Raw genomic sequence first — 20,539 nt, 5'->3', positions numbered from 1 at the left:
ACATTTTCTCCTTCTTTCCTCTTTTTGAGGCAGAAAGATGAGAAAATCAGAGAAGCTTTACTGCATGTTAACACTCAATGTTATCTTTTCTGAACACTATAATGGTTAACCAGGGTTACTTTGTGCATGGAAAATCAATTTACATAGTGCAATAGGCAAGCAAAAAATGATTGTTGGCAATAATATATCACCCTTGCAGTACATGGGTTGAAGATGCATTTATACTTCAATAAATCAGACATTCTAAGAGGGGAAAAGCAAACACAGCATGTACCTGTTCGTTATGCAAATTAGGAATGGCGTATCATTTCAGATATTTATCCACTGAAAGACTGAACTACACACTCTTAACTGTAAGCATCCCAACACGCTCGACATGATAAAGTTTTCTACAAGAGTGGCACTTGAGTGAACATTAAGTACATTAACCCTTAGAGTCTCATTCTTCCTTATCAATCAAAGTACAACGATATTCATGCCACGCCTTTTCCCACAATTCTACTACCGGTGTCTTCTCACCTCCCTGGGCCCAAAGTAGCTGTTACCATAGGTACCCATGTAAGCACCCCACTGCTGCTGCTCGTAGGGCAGAATACGGCTGCAGCGGGCAGCGGGGTTGGTCTGTCGCGCCTCCTCCAGACCGCAGTCGCAGGAGAGCCGGAGGCGGTAGACGGTCATCTCACCGGCATCCAGGTTAAAGGGGTAGAGATTGAGGGGGTTCATCTCTTTGGGTGACGGGGTCGGGGCGTCTTTGGCTGCAAGAATGATAGAGAAACAGTTTTATCACAGACTTTGTGGGAGCATATGCAATTGTATATTTACCTTTAACTCAAGGTGCACACTGTTTTTCCTTTTTATACATGCAAGAATGACAATTTTCAACGCCTACATAGCACTGGCGAATCCAGATAGGGGGCGAACCGGGCGTGCGCCCCCCTTTATTTTTTGCTTTTAAACAGAAGAAATAAAGAAAATGGGGGGGGGCATGTGCCCCCCCCCCCCCTCCCCATAAGCAATTCCTGGATCCACCCCAGTATAGTCCATAATGTATAAAGTACATTATGTCAATTTGCACTCAAGACAAGGAAAGACTTTACCAATATACATGGCAACTGCACTACTGCATTGGCACCAAGTTTCATGAATGAGTCAACACATATAAACATGTGTCCAGAGAGAACCACTGAATATAAATGCAGCATATCAAAAAGATTTGCATTAACTCAGAAAGGTATAAAAGAATGCTATTTTGATAATGCTTTCTATTAGGTATTCATTGTAAGTGTATGATGCTTCACACAAAATCAATCAAATACATGCATGAAGATGTACAGTGCTCCCGGAAATAAAACAGAACCTTAAGACAAAGGCTTGTTGTGCGGAACAATGGGGCATATGACTGAAGACACGTGTTCAAAATAAACTTTGAACATTTGTTTTTAATCATACACCCCAGTGATTCCATACAATAAGGTTTTGTTTTAGATCTCTGTTTATTCTAAGAGTATAACATGCATGTGTCTATCTTTCTTTTCCTGATGTATTTAAGCCAACAAGTGTAGCAAATGGTTTTTGACATTAAATTTTCAAGGTCATGTTACTCAGCGATACATGAATAAATAAGCTTTATCTCTCTCATTGACAGAGCATAAGTCAAAGATTATTCGAAACGTGTTTTCAATCATACGCCCCATTTCTTCTGCACTATAAACCAGCGTTTTTGGGGCTCTGCTTTGTTTTGGTATTGTTGTTGTTTGGGGGGGGGGGGGATGGGGGACACTGTTACATCAGTCATGCTATAATCATATCTTCTGTTCTTCTCATTTAGTTGTTCATCTGCAAACTGAGCATGGGAAGGGTTAACCCGTTGAGGAGGAGTCTCGAGTATACTCGGGCAAGTGTCTATGGGAAATGCGTGCTGTAGCAAAATCAGTCCGTCCTCAATGGGTTAAAGGAAGGACACTGATGATACCTTGTTTGCTGCAGTACTGGGATGCCACATTTTCATAAGCGTCGTGGTCCAGACCATAGAACTCATCTGTAAAGTAAAAGTGAAATAGATGCCATTGTAAGTGGGAATCCCCTAACCTACTTTGCTTGTTTTCTTTTGCACTTTCCTCATTTGACAAAAATAAAAAGCATAATACCGCATTTAGGCCCAGTTTTGGAAAGTGCATCAGCTTCAAAGTTGCAACATCGAGTGGGCTAAATGAAGCTAGAATGAAAATCAGAATTTAAGCGGTTTGAAGGATGAATATATATCAAAGTCATATCTTCCTTTTATTTCTCATCATCCTAAAAGAGCATATTTATCATATAAATCTATTTCTCTTGTATTTGCCATTCAAAGATGCATTGTAGGTACATAAAATGTCTATTATAAAAACAAAGGATATCAAGGAAACATTGTGCTTCTTGAAAAAGAAAAAATACCAAAAAAGTATACATTCCAGTATACATAATGTAGTTTGTTTAAAAAATAATAAATAAATAAAAAATCAGTATAAAAATAACCTTTTTCATCATTCTCTCTCATGCTATTTTTGATTATAAAACAGAGATTTTTGTTGGAGCACTGATTGTGCAGAAAATGGTTGTTGTGTTGTAAGTACACTAGATTTTACAAATGATTCAGTTGCAGTATGAGGTCTGTACACAAACTTACTGCTCGGATCCATTCTCTGTTCTTCATTTTTCATCCACGAATCCAGGCATTTTTGTTCTTCTTCTGTGATAAGCTGGAAAATTGTATGAAACAGATAAAATCAAATATCCAAATTTAGTCACAGCATGATGACTTATCCTTATCAAAGAAGATTATATTGAATTTCAGATCAAGCAGAAAATTTAACCCAATATTTTCCTTGTACTAAATCAACATCACTCAAAGACTGCTTTTGCATAATAATTATATGCAAAGCCCTTAGGTATGCAATTCTGCACACAGCAGCAAACATTAACATAGACTAGAAACAATTTTAACTTATCAACATAAAGTTAAAGATATGGATTCACTAAAAAAAAAGAGGAAAATCACACATCAAATACACAACAAAGCATTGAGAGTTGTCAGGAATAAAGAAAAAAACTTAGTTCAGTCCCATTACTTTTAAAGCTAGAATTTCAACATTAGATGTTCTTAACCTGTTGAAGACGGATTGATTTTGCTACAACACGCATTTCCCATAGACACATGCCCGAGTATAAATGGCATGTGAACATTGCTTCTTACCTTGTGTGGTTTTGGATAGAACCAATAGGTTGCAAAGATGACGTCAATGCTGTTTGGGGTACTTGGAAGACCATCCAAGATTTCAGGAAGGGGAGGGGCCAGGGTTCCAGTCGAGATGACCCTCTGAATACCTCCTGCATCATGCAGGCCAGCATGGCGCCGTGACCTTTGACCTGTCAGTCTGACCTTTGACATCGCCTCCCTGAGTGTGGCTACGCTGCGCTTGGTGTGGCGTTTAGCATCACCGCCTCTTTCGGCCTGTTTGCCGTTCAGCAATAAACCCAAGAGGGCATTGATGTCTTCATCCGATAGTTTGTCGAAATTTTCATTATTTTGACCACGACCGTGCTGACCTTTCACCCCATCATCCTCATTGTCTTCTTCTTCTTCTTCCGGGTACAGCCAGGATTCCGGGAAGCCCAGGTTCTTCAGTCGGTCCGTCAGGTCTCCGTTTAGGATGGGATCCACTTCGGACGCTGACGTGACGACTTTAGACTTACCGCCCGACATAGAGAGGGGAGCAGTGGTGGGGACGACCTCATCGTTACCATGGTTTCGACTTTCAGTAGCATCGGTCCCTACTGATCCACCAGGAGACGAGATGGTGGGAGTATCCCCTGGAAGATCAGGTTTTTGGCTGGAAGACCACTTGGTGTTGGTATCTGTCGGGACATCTTCAGCATCTGTCGCCTCGACATTTGACCCATCGTTGAAGTCGCTGATCAACCGGGATAACTTGTGCATCACTTTCTCGTACTCCGTTGGGTAGTTCCTTGTAGTGGGGATGGTCCCGGTGGCGGCCGTAGTGGGGGATGAATCCTGCTGTAGGAATATATGGTGAACATCACATTCATCATTCATGCACATTAACATCAAAGGCGCCTTCACTCAGTTAATTTACATTTGCTGCAGTTAGATATCTTCAATTCAAATTCAGTTCAGTTCTGTTAAATGCAGCTAAATTCAATTCAGTTCAACCTGATTAAATTGAATTGAATTATCTATCAATCATATAGACAACTTCATTTATTTTCATCAAACAATTCATTACATTACACTTCAAAACACTACGCTAAAATACATGTATACCACACTTCGATCACTACACAACATTAAACTTCCCTATGAATTTTATAACACTATAAAGAACTACATTTTATTTTTATATTATTGCATTACATAATAGTGCATTACATCACACTACCCTATTGCTCTATACCACTTTACATAACACCATACTTCACTACACTACACTTGACTACATTATAGTACATTACATTACATTATATTACATTAAATCTCTACACCTCATGACACCACACCACACGACACGATCAACACGACACTACACTACACAACACAACACAACACTGCACTACACTACACTACACTACACTACACAACACAATACAACACAACACTGCACTACACTACACTAGACTACACTAGACTGCACTACACAACACTACACTACACTACACCACTCTACACCACACCATGCTGCATTGCCTTACATATTATCTAGACTACAGCTCTGAAGAAGAAGAGGAAGAGATCAGGGAGAGACAATGCCTACCAAGTTATCCTCTGCCTCCTCCAACCTCTGTTCAGGGCTGCTATCTTCCCCTAAACTCTGGGCCTGGAGAACCAGGTCTACTACGCTGGGATACTTGGCCAGGTACTTCATGGCTAGTGCAGTCGCATTGACAGTATAGCGATGGGAGTCCTTGAAATGGGCAACTGTTGAAGGGAAAGTTTTAAAGCTTTGATTTATTTCTTCTCATCACATCACATCACAAGAAAAACAGACATACATGTTAAACAAACAGACACACAAATAAAAGTGGTTGTTTCTTTGCACAATATAATGGGGGAAGAATCTTCTGTGGAAATGTCAAGAATCAAGATCTCATTCAGTATATGAAAGGAAATTATTTCACATTCCTACAGAAATCTATTTTTGTAACAAAGGCATCTAATGTACCTATCACATTATGTTTGTATAATGCATGAAGGTTCAAGAAAGTTTGCAGAATAATTGTGTGAAATACATGTATATCATGATACAAATTAGGCATCTAATGTACCTACATTATTTTTGTATAATGAATGAAGGTACAACTTTACAAAATGACTGTGTGAAATATATCATGATTCATGCAGTGATGGTTCATATCAAAGAGTACCAGCAATCAATACTTTCATCATACATGGTATGTTACAATTATGTAAACAATAAGAATGTTGGCGTACATTCCAACGTGGAACAATTGTTATTGTCACACACTGCGGAAGAGTTTATTTCTAACTAGAACACCAAAGGGGCCTACTGTGACTATAGAAAGGATCGTAGATTTCACAGTCACGACAGGCTTTGCTTTACAATTCTCACTTGAGTTATATATCTCCTGTCCAGGTACAGCCATGTGTTGATTGAGGACATTGGCAACTGAAAATGTCTCGGCGTTGAATCGCTGACGACAAAAGTCGGTCCTGCTAAGTGCGCCAATACCATCATCTGAAGACCAAAGGGAAAGGATCACAAATTCATGTTACACAATTTAAACCCAATGCCTTCGTCAATTTTATCATGAGTGAAAACATCATATTGCCCGCTGGGCCTGAGATGATTGTGTAGCACAACACAATCTGGAATGAGACGGGAGTCAATATAATTTTATGTTGGACTGTTCATTGGAGAGACAACATGTGAAACTGACAATATCAAGTATTCATAGTAAAATCACGTTACACAATTATTTTACACAAATATTCAAATACTACCAGTGCTTTCAGATCTGTCATATATCTCAAAGTCCACTTGAAATTATGATAATAATAAACATTTGCAAAGCACTAAACAAAGAAAAAATGCACTAATACAATGAAAACAGTTAGACCAATACAAATGCAAGCATAATACATACTTATCATATTATATAATATACAATGTATGTCTGAATACCTTCAGTACACTGATTTACACATTAAATCCAAATCTCACAGCGTCCTAAGTTTCGGCAAACAATTAAGGCTGCAGTGACTGCCAAGAATGAAATGTTAACCAAGTAGCATTAAGCACTGGGACTTCTGTGATGTCAGGAGTGGTATACACCGTAGAAGCATGGCTGGTTATGTACGTAAGTAAACTAGAATTCTCTAATTGACACACTAAAGGAATTTAGTGTGAACCTATTAGCATGTTGCTAGTTATGGGGTAGGATACCCCCTACTCTGTTCTGGTCTTTCTTTTAGAGGATTTTTTTTTTTTTTGACGCTACAAATCTCACCATCGTCAGCAAACTGGAAGGCAGCTGTGTCGCCCTCGTGTCCACGGCAGTCCAGCCTCCAGTACAGGAAGGCGTCGTTACCGTGACCCTCCATGCTCAGCGTGATCGGCGACGTCGTCACAGATCCCGAGCTAATGATGGACTTCTGGAGAAGAGGTTGCCCATTCCTGCCATCCAAAATGGTGACCTGCAAACGGTTTGATGGCATTAATTACACTCATCCATTTCATTGGAGGATAAATTTGCTAGGAAAAGTAATAATTTGATAAAACATATACTGCTGTACCAGTATATTTATTGACTTCTTGTGTGTTACACAATCATGCACAATGATCGGGGCATTAGAACAAGTTCTTCTTACAAGGTACTTTTAGAAGAGTCTTATCATGTTCGAGGTGATAGCCAAAGGCATTTGGACTGTTTCAACAGTATTGAGAATGTGTGCTTTACTAATACACAAAGTGAAGTTATTTGTTTTATAAAGTTGTTTTTTGTTTTATAAAATGATTGAACAAATCCTTGATGTTTCTTAAATCATCCATCTCCAAAACCATATATTACTACATCAACATCTAACTTAGATCTATCATTGGATCTTTAAACAGCCATACAGGACAGCAAAATTAGTTTAACTCTTAGAAGAATTTCAAATGTATAGGCATTTCAAATTCTGCAGCAGCCATTTTATCAAGTAAATGAGATGATGAAATCTCTCTGATCACCATCATGACTTGACTGTTACTGACTGGTCATTATACTTTATCTATGGCTGGTCAGCAGCAAAATTACATATTCAGAAAAATAAATGCCTGGTTGCATGCATGCTCTCATATCCAACCCCTTTATGAGAATTTCCTTCTTTATTTTATGAAGCATACTATAACAAACATACTTTCTTTTTCTTGAGTAGACCAACTTCTTCAGAATTTTTACTCCACCATTGCACTAACAAATTGTTTGTGCACAAAATAAATATCATTTTGAATTGTGGTTATGAGAGTTAGTTGGGCAACATCCTAACAACCAGATCAGTGGCATACACACTTGCTCTGGAAAACTTTGCAGCTATGATTGTCCAAAGCACAGCACTGCTCCCAATTAGCCATATCCTGTTTTAACAAGGCTAGCATACAATGTGGCTCTACTTTGATGAATCTGTTCTTACCTGAGCATAGTAATACAGTGGGTAGCCTGGGCCATAGTTGTAGACTACCATGAAATCTGGTACGTCATCATCATTGTAGTATGCTGGTGCAGGAGTGCTGCACGATACAGAAATGAAAGAAGAAACACAATATTAGGGAATAGTTTACCTTCTCACTAACAGAATATATATGAACATATATTAACCCGTTGCGGTCAGACTAATTTTGCTACAACACGCATTCCCCATAGACACCTGCCCGAGTATACTCAGGACTCGTCCTCAATGGGTTTATCTGAATAGGTAAGAGGACAAACTGAATTGATACATGGACAGGGTGAGAAGAGAGAGCTAGATACAAGAATATCAATAGATGGATAAACACAACTAAAAAGAAATCTATTTTAAGACAGACCAATAAACAGAAATATAGTTTAATAGAAAGTAAAAGATAGAAAAACAAAAAGATACACAGAGAGCTATCGTACATGGTAAGAGAGACCAATCAACAAAAATAAAAGTTTGTAAAAAGAAAAAGATCAAAATACGGAAGGGTGTACATGCACAGCATAGCCTACTGACAAAACTGATACGTTTCCCGACAAACTTCAGCATAACTGCTGCAGATCTCTTATACTTGTAGCAAAACATGACTCTCTAAAATGCATTTGTTTTACATAAGATTCCTTCAATAACAGTCAAATACCAAAGGCATCATAATTCAATTACAAGTGAACAAATAATCAAAAACAGGAAATTAGTTATTTTTAAGTGACATTTACTCTTTATACAATCCAATCACATTCTTACAGAATGATAATGTTAGGTTTATTTCAGAAGCAATGAGATTTTGTAACAACCAGTAGGCCTACTTACAGTCTTAAAATAAACCCTGTGTTTCCAAGATACAAATACTACATACAATGCCTAATGGCTCTGAATACTTGAAATTCTGTACAGTGGTACTCACTCTATTTATACATAAGCTTTCAAGTATATGCCTGAGAATCTATAACACTTTTTTTCCTTCATTTTGCTGATCTAGAGTCCTAGTGGCACTAAAACATCACTGCATGTCAGAACAGCAATGGAAAAGAACACGAAAGTCCAAAATAAAAGCATTTTTTGTATTTATGTGCAATTTTGAACACATTTTTTTTAATCATTTAGAAAACTAACAGAGTATGAATATGTCAGAGAAGAAAGATAACATAATATTGAATGTTTTCTAGTAAATAAATATATCTTGTAGAAGGAATCATGTTCTCATCTAACATTTTATATTCACTAATTATTTTAGTAGTAATGTAAAATAACTTCTTTATACTTAGCAATGCTTATAAATCATCTATAGAAAGAAAAGAGAGTTTGATAATTTATGTGTTTATATTCAGTGAAGCTCAGCTGTATCTCATAGGCAGGCAGTGAACTTACACAAGCCTCTTTACAGTAAAACACAATCACTGAAAATAAACAATGCAGAACCATAAAACCAGACATTGACTGAAAAACAGTTCTATGGGCTGTCATTATTTCCTTGAACTAAGATTATCCTCCAGTGGCATGCCATGGTGAACTTTTCACGTCACATGAAGAGCAATCAACTGTATCAATAGTATTGAAATGTATATCAAAATAACAATGGTTACAGAATTAGAGCCATAATTCTGCGAGGCAATTTCCCACCATAATGTGTAACAAAGTGTGGCTGAGTATCTAAAAACAAGAGTTTGCGGGGTGTTTTTTTTTTTTTTTTTTGCTGACTTACATGATGTTCATGATACTACAGCTGTAAGCATACATTGCAAATACATGATTATTGTGTCAAAATGTTTATTCTTAAATACATCTGACAAATTGCCCTTCATTGATGTAAACATACATGGATTATTTAGTGCCTGAGCTGTAACCATGCTAAAAAAAAAAATGATATTTTTTTTAAATCACAGGCACACATACTTGGGTGCTATGGGACTCAAACTTATGAGCTTGTAATTACTAGACAGGCATCATATCCACTAGACTATATAGCAAGCTTCTGCTTGACTCCAAGGGACTCTTCTTATTCCTCATAGCAACTGGTCCTGCACATTTAGGCAAATTGATGATTCTTGCTTCAAGATTTTTTTTTTTTTCAAACTGATTGACAGTTTGCCCTTCATGAACATCAATTTTCAGTGTTGTAGTTACAGCAACGATGAAAAGAAAAATCTTGGGCATGCATACTCGAGTTTGACTCAAATTATCAACCCGTTCAGGATGCACATATTTTGTTCTAACACACATTTCCCATAGACACCTGCCAGAGTACTCTCTGGACTCATCCTCAATAAAGGGACATTCCAGACGATTTTCATAATTTCACATCATGTAATAGATAAATCGACAACTCCATGTATAGATTTGTGGAATTTATTGTGGTTCTTGAGCAGAGAAACAATGCTTTGAAAAACCATCGACAAATTACACTGAACAAGGATGATGACATAGGAGGTTCACATATTTCAGAAATGTAGCAGTGTAATTCCATTACAATACCGCTTGCTTGCAAGTTCACCTGGGTATATTCTATGCATGCCTTCTTCTTTTGTTCTGCTTCCTTGAGCCCCATCTCATGCATTCTTATGGTGACTCTGCCATGTCATCATCCTTGTTCATTGCAATTTGTTCTAAATTTTGAAAATATTCTTATTCTTCATCCCAATTATCATAAATTCTGAAACTCTGTCCTCAGTATAACTAATTTATATTTGTTCAAATGTAAAAATCTGAAAATCATCCGGAGGTCTCCTTTAATCTTGTGAATACTAGACCGGCATCATATTGACTAGCTAGACTACAGACCTTTTGCCAGACAGCCAGGGCTGGTTCTTATCCTTTATAACAGTGGGTACTGAATACATTAAATTTATTCTCAAATAACAATGTTCATCAATCACCTCCTACAGTAAATGTTTAATGATTAATGTGCCCATATTTTGTTAAACTTAAATGCAACTTTTTGGTATGTAGGGAAGCAATACAAGCATCATAGCATAAATATGTCAACTGAAATAAACAATGTAAAATAACCACAAAACCAGAAATTAACAGAAAAACAATTTTATTACCTCTTGATATTTCCTTCAACTATAGTCATCCCAGAGTGTCACACACTGTTAAGTTTTCATCTCAAATGAAGTGAAATCAACCACCAACAGAATGTAAATAAAATAACAATTGATGCAGAAGGTCAAGTTACCTTTGTGTATTTCATTATTCCCACCATTCATATAAAACACCAAGTATGCCTGAGAAACTAAAGACAAAAGTTCATTTTTTTTTTTTGCTGATTAAACAGTTTGGGTGCCACTGAAAAATAAAAGAAAAAAATATTTTCACGAAGCGCACACTGTTCAATATAACACTGAAGACAAATAGAAAACCACAGTGCTATAGTTGTGCCAGTGAGGAATAAACAAAGGAATATTGGCAGTATTTAACCGGTATCCTACGGGAACTTGGTGGGACATGCAAAAAGTCAATTGGAATTGCATAACCTGGCAGGGAATGGGCTTTAGCAAAGCCAGCCATAGACGCTACTGACACTTTACAAAGCAGAGAAACCCACATGTATGCAATAAGCTGATGAAGCTTAAGAATAAGGCAATTTGCCTGAATGAATACCAAATTTAACACTTGTTCAAATATGGAAGGTTTGATATTTGCATAACATCCATACAAAATGACAAAGCTTATAAGACAGCAAAGCCTATTTCCTTCTTTCCAGTCTAGGTTTGTTATGTACCCCAGTTTGGTTAGGTTCTTAGGCTGTCCCACATCTCATTAAAGGGGTGGTACAGTATTGGTGAGGATGAGAACTGGGCTTTTAACTTTTCGCGAGATACCAAGAAAACACTTATGATGTAGTACAGAACACACCATTTTAAGAGGAATTAAAAGTTTATTTGATGAAAATCGGGTTTGGAATGACTGAAACATCCAAAAACAAAGTAAAGCAAAGCAAAGCAAACGTAATCAAGTGTGGGTCCCACACTTTATTAGAATCCCTCTTTTTTGGATATTTCAGCCATTTCAAAACCAATTTTCATCAAATAAATGTTAAATCCCTCATAGAATTACATGCTCTTTCATATTTCATAAGAGGTTTCTCATTATCTTACAAAAAAATGTTAGAAACCTGAAATTAAAGATAATAAAAAGCTTTGGTACCTCAAAAGCTTCCCTGAATTTCCTTGTCTTGGTTTGTGTTTCAGGTTAAAGTACGTTGTCTATGAGAATTACTCGCCCCAAAGTGCTCTCATGTCTTAGTAATCATGCAATAATGGTTTCGTACCAGAGCTGACGCTGTACAGCGTTGATAAATATTGTACGAAACCACTGACTGCGACCAGCAGCGTGCAGCCCATTGTACGCATAGCTAACTGCGACCAGCAGCCCCATACGCATAGCATAATGGGGCTTCGCATTGTAGCATTCAGGATCATGACAGAATTAGTATCGCGGGTAAATGTCAACTTAAAATCCAAAAATTTCTTCGATTTGAAGACTTACCAATTAAGTTGAAGTATTGAAAACAGGCTTCGAACAACGTTTGGTTCTGCCAATAGTCCCTTTCTGTTCGAATTGATGACTGAATGTGACTCGGTCGAGAGGACCTTGGGAGAGCTACATATACTGGATACCATGGCCAGCGCATGTGCACACAAACATCTTATCCGTTCATGGATTTGAAATTTGTGTGCATGTGATGTGTTCGCATGCACTGGCTGTAGTATTCAGTGTACTGTATGTAGCTCTCCTAAGGTCCTGTCGACCGAGTCACATTCAGTCATCAATTCAAACAGAAAGGGACTATGGGCAGAACCAAACGTTGCCCGAAGCCTGTTTTCAATACTTCAAGTTAATTGGTAAGTCTTCAAATTGAAGAATTTATGGGATTTTAAGTTGACATTTATCCTGCGATACTAAATCTGTCATGATCCTGAATGCTACAATGCGAAGCCCGATTACGCTATGCGTATGGGACTGCTGGTCGCTATGCGTATGGGGCTGCTGATCGCAGTTAATTGCATGATTACTAAGACATGAGAGCACTTTGGGGCGAGTAAGTCTCACAGTGTTAGTTATATGAAAGGTACTTTAACCTGAAACACAAACTAAGACAAGGAAATTCAAGGACACTTTTGAGGTACCAAAACTTTTTATTATCTTTAAGTCTCAACCAAAACTATACGATCCCTTTAACCTGTATTCTATTTCTGTCTCACCACTATCTCATTCCCTTCCCATCCGTGTTTACAGTTATCACCTCAGCTTGTTGTCACATCTGGGGGGTGTTTCATCAATTTAGTCAGCGCTGACAAGTTGTCAGTCTCTGACAATTTTAGCAAAATCCTTGGTTTTGAATGGCTGAGATGCTCTGGTTACTGACTGTTACTATGGTAATTGTCAGAGACTGACAACTTGTCAGTGCTGACAACTTTCATGAAACGGTACCGTGATCCCTTTGTTTATCATTCCATGTCTGCAGTTCTCACCCCAGCTTGTTGCCACCTTCATCCGGTTTGTTTTCATTGGTTGTTTTAGTGAAGTGGGTTCTTTCATTTTGGTTGGTCTCTTCCATTTCTGTTACTCCTATTGGTCCTCTTAGTTCATTTAAATATGTAAATATGTAAATACAGTTTATGCAGATCATGTTCATGATGATGAGTTTTGCTGAGGGCAAGTCAGCCTGAAAATAAAGCAATGTGCTCCTCAGGACTTGAAGCGTGCAGGGCTCATGTTTACAGTCTGTGTCCCTAACCCTGTAGCTATCTTACACTTTAAATATTTTGATATGAATGCTAAACTTCTTGTTTTTTGGTCTCTCAAATCATGGATACATATTTTGTTTTGTTTTTATTATCCTTTTTAACAGAATAATGGAAGACTCCTCAAGTACAAACTTTACACTTTTCAACTTAGGTCCAGCTGTAAGAATCTTACGCATTTCATAAAGATATTTGACAAAACGTAAGTGACAAGATGATTGAATTACTGATGCCACTTCTGATTTTTCCCCTTTTTTTTTGGGGGGGGGGGGAGCGGGAAGGACCCATAAATGACTGACCTGTAAGATTCTGACGAGGGAATGGTGTGATTCCACAGTTGGTCAAAGGTTTGACCATTGATGGCCACGATGACCGAATTGAACATTGCCATGACGATGTCCATGACCCCGTCTCCGGTGAGGTCAATGAGAATGGGGGGCACCATGACACCCTTCACCGGGTCACTGTAGATGACCTGTGCCTGTTCATCATCATATGGAATAAAAGGAGGACTTTAATTTAGAAATGACTTATATCCTTTTTTAAAATCCCAAACATCATTTAAAACAAGAAACAATCTACAGCAGGGCAGATCCAGGATTTCTGTAAGGGGGGGGGGGGGGCGCAACTAATATTTCTAGTACTACTTCTGGGTTTCATTTCATTTTTTTCTTTTTTTCTTTCTTTTGTTTTTAATGAAAATAGAGGGGGCGTGAGCCGGCCGCGCCCCCTCTGGATCCGACACTGTACAATGTATATAATCAAACATCACAATTAACAAGGAACAATAAGTTTGTACAGGAATCTGCCAGTCAAAACACTGAAAGGGTCGGAGTTATACTGTAAAAGTGGAAATTTCCATGGTGTGGAAATTTTGCGTTTCTAGAAGCTAGTGTGAAAATGAGAAGTGCACAAATATTTTTGCATGCAATACATTCCTGTAATGTCCTGATTCCACGGAATGACATGCGAAATTCGTCTAACCCAGCCGAGCGCAAAAAATTTCTTGCAAGAAAACATCCACTTTTACATTATTATATATGAATCTGCAGGCAGCATCAAACTAATATTAGATAGCATGTATTTTGTGATTCCAAGATGTAATTGACCTTGGAATAAATTCCTCTGTATAAAAATCATTTCTCACAGCTAGAGTACTATAGTATCTATTTGCAAACTAAGTTTAAAATGAAATTTATCATTCAATGGCTTTTGGCTTTGATGAACACTATGCAATTTCCAAAAGTGCTCATGCATTAATTGCTGTCTCGACAAGATAGCACAAAAGGGGTTTACACTGTGACACACAGAGTTCAATAGAGGGCTTGGTGAGTAGGTGGTTCATTAAAGGGTGAATCCAAACAATAGGTGAGTATGCAGATTATTATTAAGGATGAATCCAAACAATAGCTGTGAAGGATCATAACAAGGTAAAGAAGTCAAGGTGGCACATTTATTTTGCTTTCAAGTACACCATACAATGTAAACTACCACATGCAGCAAAGAGTTATATGCCTGCTTGCCCATACGACAAAAAAAAAAGAAAAAGTTGCTGTCTGGCAGCTAATGTACAGATATTTGTTCAGTTGGACAGACATATCAATATACTCATTAGATGTCAAGTGTCTACTGTACAACCAGAAATGTTTGGGTGTATAATTTTGATATCGCAAGAGCCAAAATTTGTAAAATTAAAAAGATAATGCACACAAGTTTTTGTCTATACCATAATACCATATGCATTGCATGCCAGTGGCAATTTTCATGAAAATTTCATGCCACAGAAATATCTTGCTTTACAGTGGTTGCAATGATCCCTCAATGGTGAAATAGGACATTGGTGACTGCAGTTTTTTGTGACCAAGTCAAAAAAAAAAAAAAAAACCTCAATCATGTGAACTCCACATCAACATACTTTCGTCCTTCAGAAGGAATTAACAATTAATTGATGTCATATGATCAGAGGTAACACACTTTGTATTCACCCATTGTTACAGAGTGGACAAATGAAAGTACAGCTAGTCAAACCTTTCTCCTAGGCAGGTGGCCTCTGTGGACAGGTTGGTTGCCAATTTGACAGTGTATCATGATCACTAATAACCAGTATATAGCAGAGTTGCCAACTTTTGTAAACTCCTTTCAGTACTTTGATGGCTGAAAATCAGTAATTAATTTGCACTTTTTTTTAGTTAAAATCAGGTAATCCTTGACGGTGTAATAGAATATATATCACAGGCAATGATTTCTACAATCAGCAATTTGCTTGTAACCCTCAGTATTCTTCTCCAATTTCAGTAGAAATAAGGGAGTTCACGGTTGCGATTTGCGCATGTGCAAAATAAATGTCAAATGAGAATGTTTGTGTATTTGCCATTGACTTTCAAACAAAAAGAATCCTCGCAGGCAAATGAGGATTTGGAATGTTAAGTTGTGTGTTTCACCTTGTTAGAACGCACAGGTGAAAGTGATTCATCAATAATGTTTAACACAAGCTACACACGCATTTCATTGACATTGATTACAAAGGTGGCATGCTTCAACAAAAAATGCTCTGTCACAGGTCCTTTCCATGTTATTTGAAAGTCTGTGGTGTAGGGGTCAAATGAGACATGCGCTAACGATGAACTCCCTTACTGAAAATCAGTACAAGCTCGCAGCTCTGGTATAGAGTGACATGTTCAATTTGTCTATCGCTATCCAGATGAATTAAGGGTACTACGATTCCATCCCCTAGATGTTACTCTCTAAGAAAGCATATTATTCCTACCTTCTCCATGTTGTTGTCGATCAGATCTGCTAGAGGAAGAACCCAGAGGGCGCCCCCTATCGTCTCACCACCGGTCCCAAAGAGAACCATACCGTTACCTCCTTGCTGGTAGTAAATCTACAGAGTAAATACGCAAAACGTAACAGCGATGTTGGAACAGTGGCCAATACAATCCAAACAACTGGACAGAATTTCAACACATCATACATCACCATTCTATGATTTATACATATTGCTACATACGTGTACATAACATTTTCAGTTCTTGACATCGTTTTTTTTCTCTGGTGGCCCATTCGGGCCACTGACATTTTTTAATTTGACAACTGGCGGCTTGAAAAAAAAAAATGTAGTGGCTGAAATAATGGAAAAGTAACAACTCATTTTGAATCCTAGCCTGTTGAGGACGAGTCCCAAGTATACTTGGGCACATGTCTACAGGAAATGTGTGTTGTAGCAAAATCAATCCATCCTCAACGGGTTAAGTGCCCAAATGGGTCACATAGATATACCCTTATTGGAATTTGGTGGCCCCAGGCCAACAGACTACCGCTAATGTCATCAAGCTCTGCATATAAATTTACTCTTCCAATTGTAGGTTTGCAATATGAATAAAATGAAGATGTAACTCACATAGTTTAAATCTCTGAAGATTTTGATCCAGTTTTTTGTATATTGCGAAGGAACGAAACACCTTCACTTCAAAGAGCAAACACTATCAATATTTCAAACAAAAATCCTCACTTTGTTCGGTGAATTAAGTGATTTTTTTTTTTAAGGTGGCTAACCCCATTCCTCTTCACAAGGTATTTCAGACATAAAGCGTTTTACTGCAAAATGGGCTATAAAGCACCATTTTCAAACATTTCAAAGTAAGTCCATCATCAGACAGAGCAAATTAAAACCTTTCCAGTAATACCTTACTTGTAACATAACAAGGAATGTTCTAGAAGGTATGGTTAAAAATATCCTACTTTTTTGTATTTCTTTGTTTTTAGCAGCTTTAATCACAAATATGTCAACTTAACAAGAATGGAATTAGCACGTTTTGCAATAAAACTCTTCACATATAAAATTTCACGCCATTAATTTTTATCTTTGGGCCAAAAGAATAGAACTATTCTTACCTGCAATTTTATGGATGAGAGTATGTTTGTACAGTACTAGCTATTTGATATCTCCAAGATTACATTTGCGGTAAGTCAGTCAAGTAATAAAATGAAGTTTCTAAAATGTGAAAACCCTACAGCAACAGTATGCATGACAGAGAACAATAAATATCACCCTTGAGGTGCATCTGAGGATGAAAATTAAACTCTTTTGTCCTTTATGCCAAAAGAATCAAGAACAAATTTGTTCTTTTTAAGATCACTTTTCTCAGGAGAGACTTTGCATGCCATTGATACAGTCCCCTGTGGGCCCCCAATGGCTATTAAAGAGTGCCATAATGCATCAACGGAGAAATGTAATTGTTAATTATAGCAAGAATTTAATGGGTATTGTCATTTTTCACGCACCATACATCACCATTTCAGCTCTCCTGATGTTGCGTGATAATCAGCATAACAGTATCGTTGCATGTCACTGCCCTACAATACAATTTCCCCAGGTGTTCACGCCATTGTGAATACTGTGAAAAAGCTCACTGCATACCATGCAACTAATAAGCATAATAAAAGTTGACGCGTACAGGCTTCTAACAACCTATAGCTATCCTGCACAACAAAAGCCGAAAATGCTTTTAGTCAACATCAAAAATGATTTGTGATTGTTGTTGTTGTTGTTGTTTCATTATTGGCATTATGCGACATATTTCTTCAATGAGAAACCCTTTTCTCATTCTTTCTTTCTATTTTGGCAAGAATATTACATGACATTCCTATTTTGTCCGGTAGCTTCTGAAAACATGTTAACAATCTAACAAACTCTTTACATCCACTGTATATTCACGTCACATGCATAGTGGTTATAATATTCTACTTTTTTCATCTCACTTTATCATGAATGAATGAATTATACTATTACTGAAGACTGGTCCTTTGAACTATAAGCATATACATTTGTACACATAGTTATAGTTTGTAGAGCTATACTAACTTACTGTAGCTATGAATCTACATAAACAGGCAGAGAGACAGACAGATAGATAGATAGATAGATAGATAGATAGATAGATAGATAGATATAGATGGATACATAGATAGATAGATAGATAGATAGACAGATAGATAGATAGATAGACAGATAGATAGATAGATAGATAGATAGACAGATAGATAGATAGATAGATAGATAGGTAGAGAAAGATAGATAGGTAGAGAAAGATAGATAGATAGATAGATAGATGATAGCTAGATAGATAGATAGATGATAGATAGACAGATAAATAGATAGAGATAGATAGATAGATAGATAGATAGATAAACTAACAGAAAAAAGATAGATATAGAGTAGCATAGCAACATACAGATAGATACAGAAAGATCGAGAGAGGGGGTGAGAGAGGGGGTGTTAAGAGATAAGTAGCAAATAACATCATCAAACTTCAAAGCAGAAAACATTGACTAAAATCATCAGCTGATCTCCCCATTATACTGATTTAATAACTCTGTAGTCTGCCTTTGATATACATAACAGCAAGTTTCCATTATTCTTCCAGAAAGGGAACTCTCCACCTGTAAAAAGTGGGTCTATACAATATGCAAGGTTAAAATCAAAACTGGTGCAACCACTCCTATACACGCGCGTATAAAAGGTCTCAATCCTAATACTCGTTCGTTGCTAGGAATACAGTCTGAAGGCTCAATGAACAGCAGAGTGTGGTCGGAGGATTTTAAAAATACGGAATCAAAAGAAATCTGCAGCGACAGCAAGCTTGTTTTGGTGCAGCGATCCATTCACTTAAAGAACAGTAATCAACGAGGTCACTCGTAGTCTGAGAACTTAAAGAACAGTAATCAACGAGGTCACTCGTAGCCTGAGAATCAAAGAATCTAAGTAGAAAAGAGAACCAAGTGAGATCCCATGTAAACCCTTTCACTCACGTATAGTTGCAGTCCAAGGTATTTTATTGACAAGTATCAGTTTGTTGGCTTCATATAGTAGTCAACTGCTGATGCGCTGGTCTTTATGTGCTTAACAATGGTAGCCTTTAGCTTGCAAAACGTGTTGGACCACTCTTGTACACAACTTGAAACCTTTAATTAGCAAGCTGCATGGAGAAAAAAAAAAATCTTGATACTGTATGTGCATGAATGTCTGTGGGCATGCACAGACCACATCATGGGCTATTACACAGCCAAGCTTATTAGAGCCAGTCCATGCGGGGCTCAAGGGTTGTAGGTACACATTCTTTTGGATGGTCTCCTAGCTCTTTTTCTGAACATTTGACTACAGTAAATAAACCATATAGTCATTCTGGTAATTCAAATACAGGATTCTGTAACCAATCCTTTCCTAAGTTTGCAAATGAAGATACTTTTTCCCAGATACTTAAAAAGAGTAGACCTTGCAATAAGCAGCTTGCATGTAGCTACATGTATAATGGGAGAACCATTCTCGACTAGCACTTGTGCTAACTTTTGATTCCCCCTTTAACAACATTATCTTCTGTTTTTCTATATTTTTTTCTATTTTTTTTTCAGAACCTTTGTCTATGCGTATTTCTACATTACATACTTATTCATACTCGTTGCCTTTTCAGTGATAAATGTATCACAACGAAACTAAATCTATTATACCACATGTATTCTAATGTAAGATAAATAGAAGTATGTAAATTATATGCCTGCATAGCTGTAAGAACCTTGTAAAAAATCATTGTATTCTCATAAAAAATTTTCATGTTATTGTATCTTACCCTATGGAATTTCATGTTATCATGTTATCATATTCACATGTATGTTGTTAATAAACTCAACTCAACTCAGAACTCAACTCAACTCAGATCTTATTATGGTAACATTCATCACTCTTTGCACGTTTTCTGTGCTATATTGATTTCCACTGTACAAATTCAGTGTCAAAATTAAGATTAAAGGGAGCGTACAGTTTTGGTTGAGACCTAATTTCAGGTTTCTAACATTTTTTGGTAAGATAATGAGAAACCTCTTATGAAATATGAAAGAGCATGTAATTCTATGAGGAATTCAACATTTATTTGATGAAAATTGGTCTTGAAATGGCTGAGATATCCAAAAAAGAGCGATTCTAATAAAGTGTGGGACCCACACTTTATTACGATCGCTTTGTTTTACTTTGTTTTCGGATGTTTCAGTCATTCCAAACCCGATT

At 37.2% G+C, this 20,539-nt stretch overlaps 1 protein-coding gene across 1 annotated transcript in view; it reads right to left on the bottom strand.

Moving 5' to 3' along the window:
- Nucleotides 1-303: 303 nt before the first annotated feature.
- The window catches only part of LOC140229793 (uncharacterized), a 50,313-nt gene continuing 30,077 nt past the window's right edge, over nucleotides 304-20,539 (bottom strand). Inside the window, exons 5-14 of the mRNA XM_072310027.1 lie at nucleotides 16,247-16,363; nucleotides 13,779-13,960; nucleotides 7,688-7,784; nucleotides 6,523-6,709; nucleotides 5,625-5,750; nucleotides 4,809-4,972; nucleotides 3,233-4,054; nucleotides 2,666-2,738; nucleotides 1,973-2,038; nucleotides 304-755 (exon numbers count right to left, since the gene is read on the bottom strand). Coding sequence (XP_072166128.1) covers nucleotides 502-755; nucleotides 1,973-2,038; nucleotides 2,666-2,738; nucleotides 3,233-4,054; nucleotides 4,809-4,972; nucleotides 5,625-5,750; nucleotides 6,523-6,709; nucleotides 7,688-7,784; nucleotides 13,779-13,960; nucleotides 16,247-16,363 — 2,088 coding nt within the window. The 3' untranslated portion in view covers nucleotides 304-501. The remainder of the gene's footprint in view (nucleotides 756-1,972; nucleotides 2,039-2,665; nucleotides 2,739-3,232; nucleotides 4,055-4,808; nucleotides 4,973-5,624; nucleotides 5,751-6,522; nucleotides 6,710-7,687; nucleotides 7,785-13,778; nucleotides 13,961-16,246; nucleotides 16,364-20,539) is intronic.

The sequence above is a fragment of the Diadema setosum genome, chromosome 6 (genome assembly GCF_964275005.1).
Source record: "Diadema setosum chromosome 6, eeDiaSeto1, whole genome shotgun sequence".
In the NCBI taxonomy this organism is placed as follows: Eukaryota; Metazoa; Echinodermata; class Echinoidea; order Diadematoida; family Diadematidae; genus Diadema; species Diadema setosum.
This window is presented reverse-complemented; position numbering and strand designations above follow the sequence as displayed.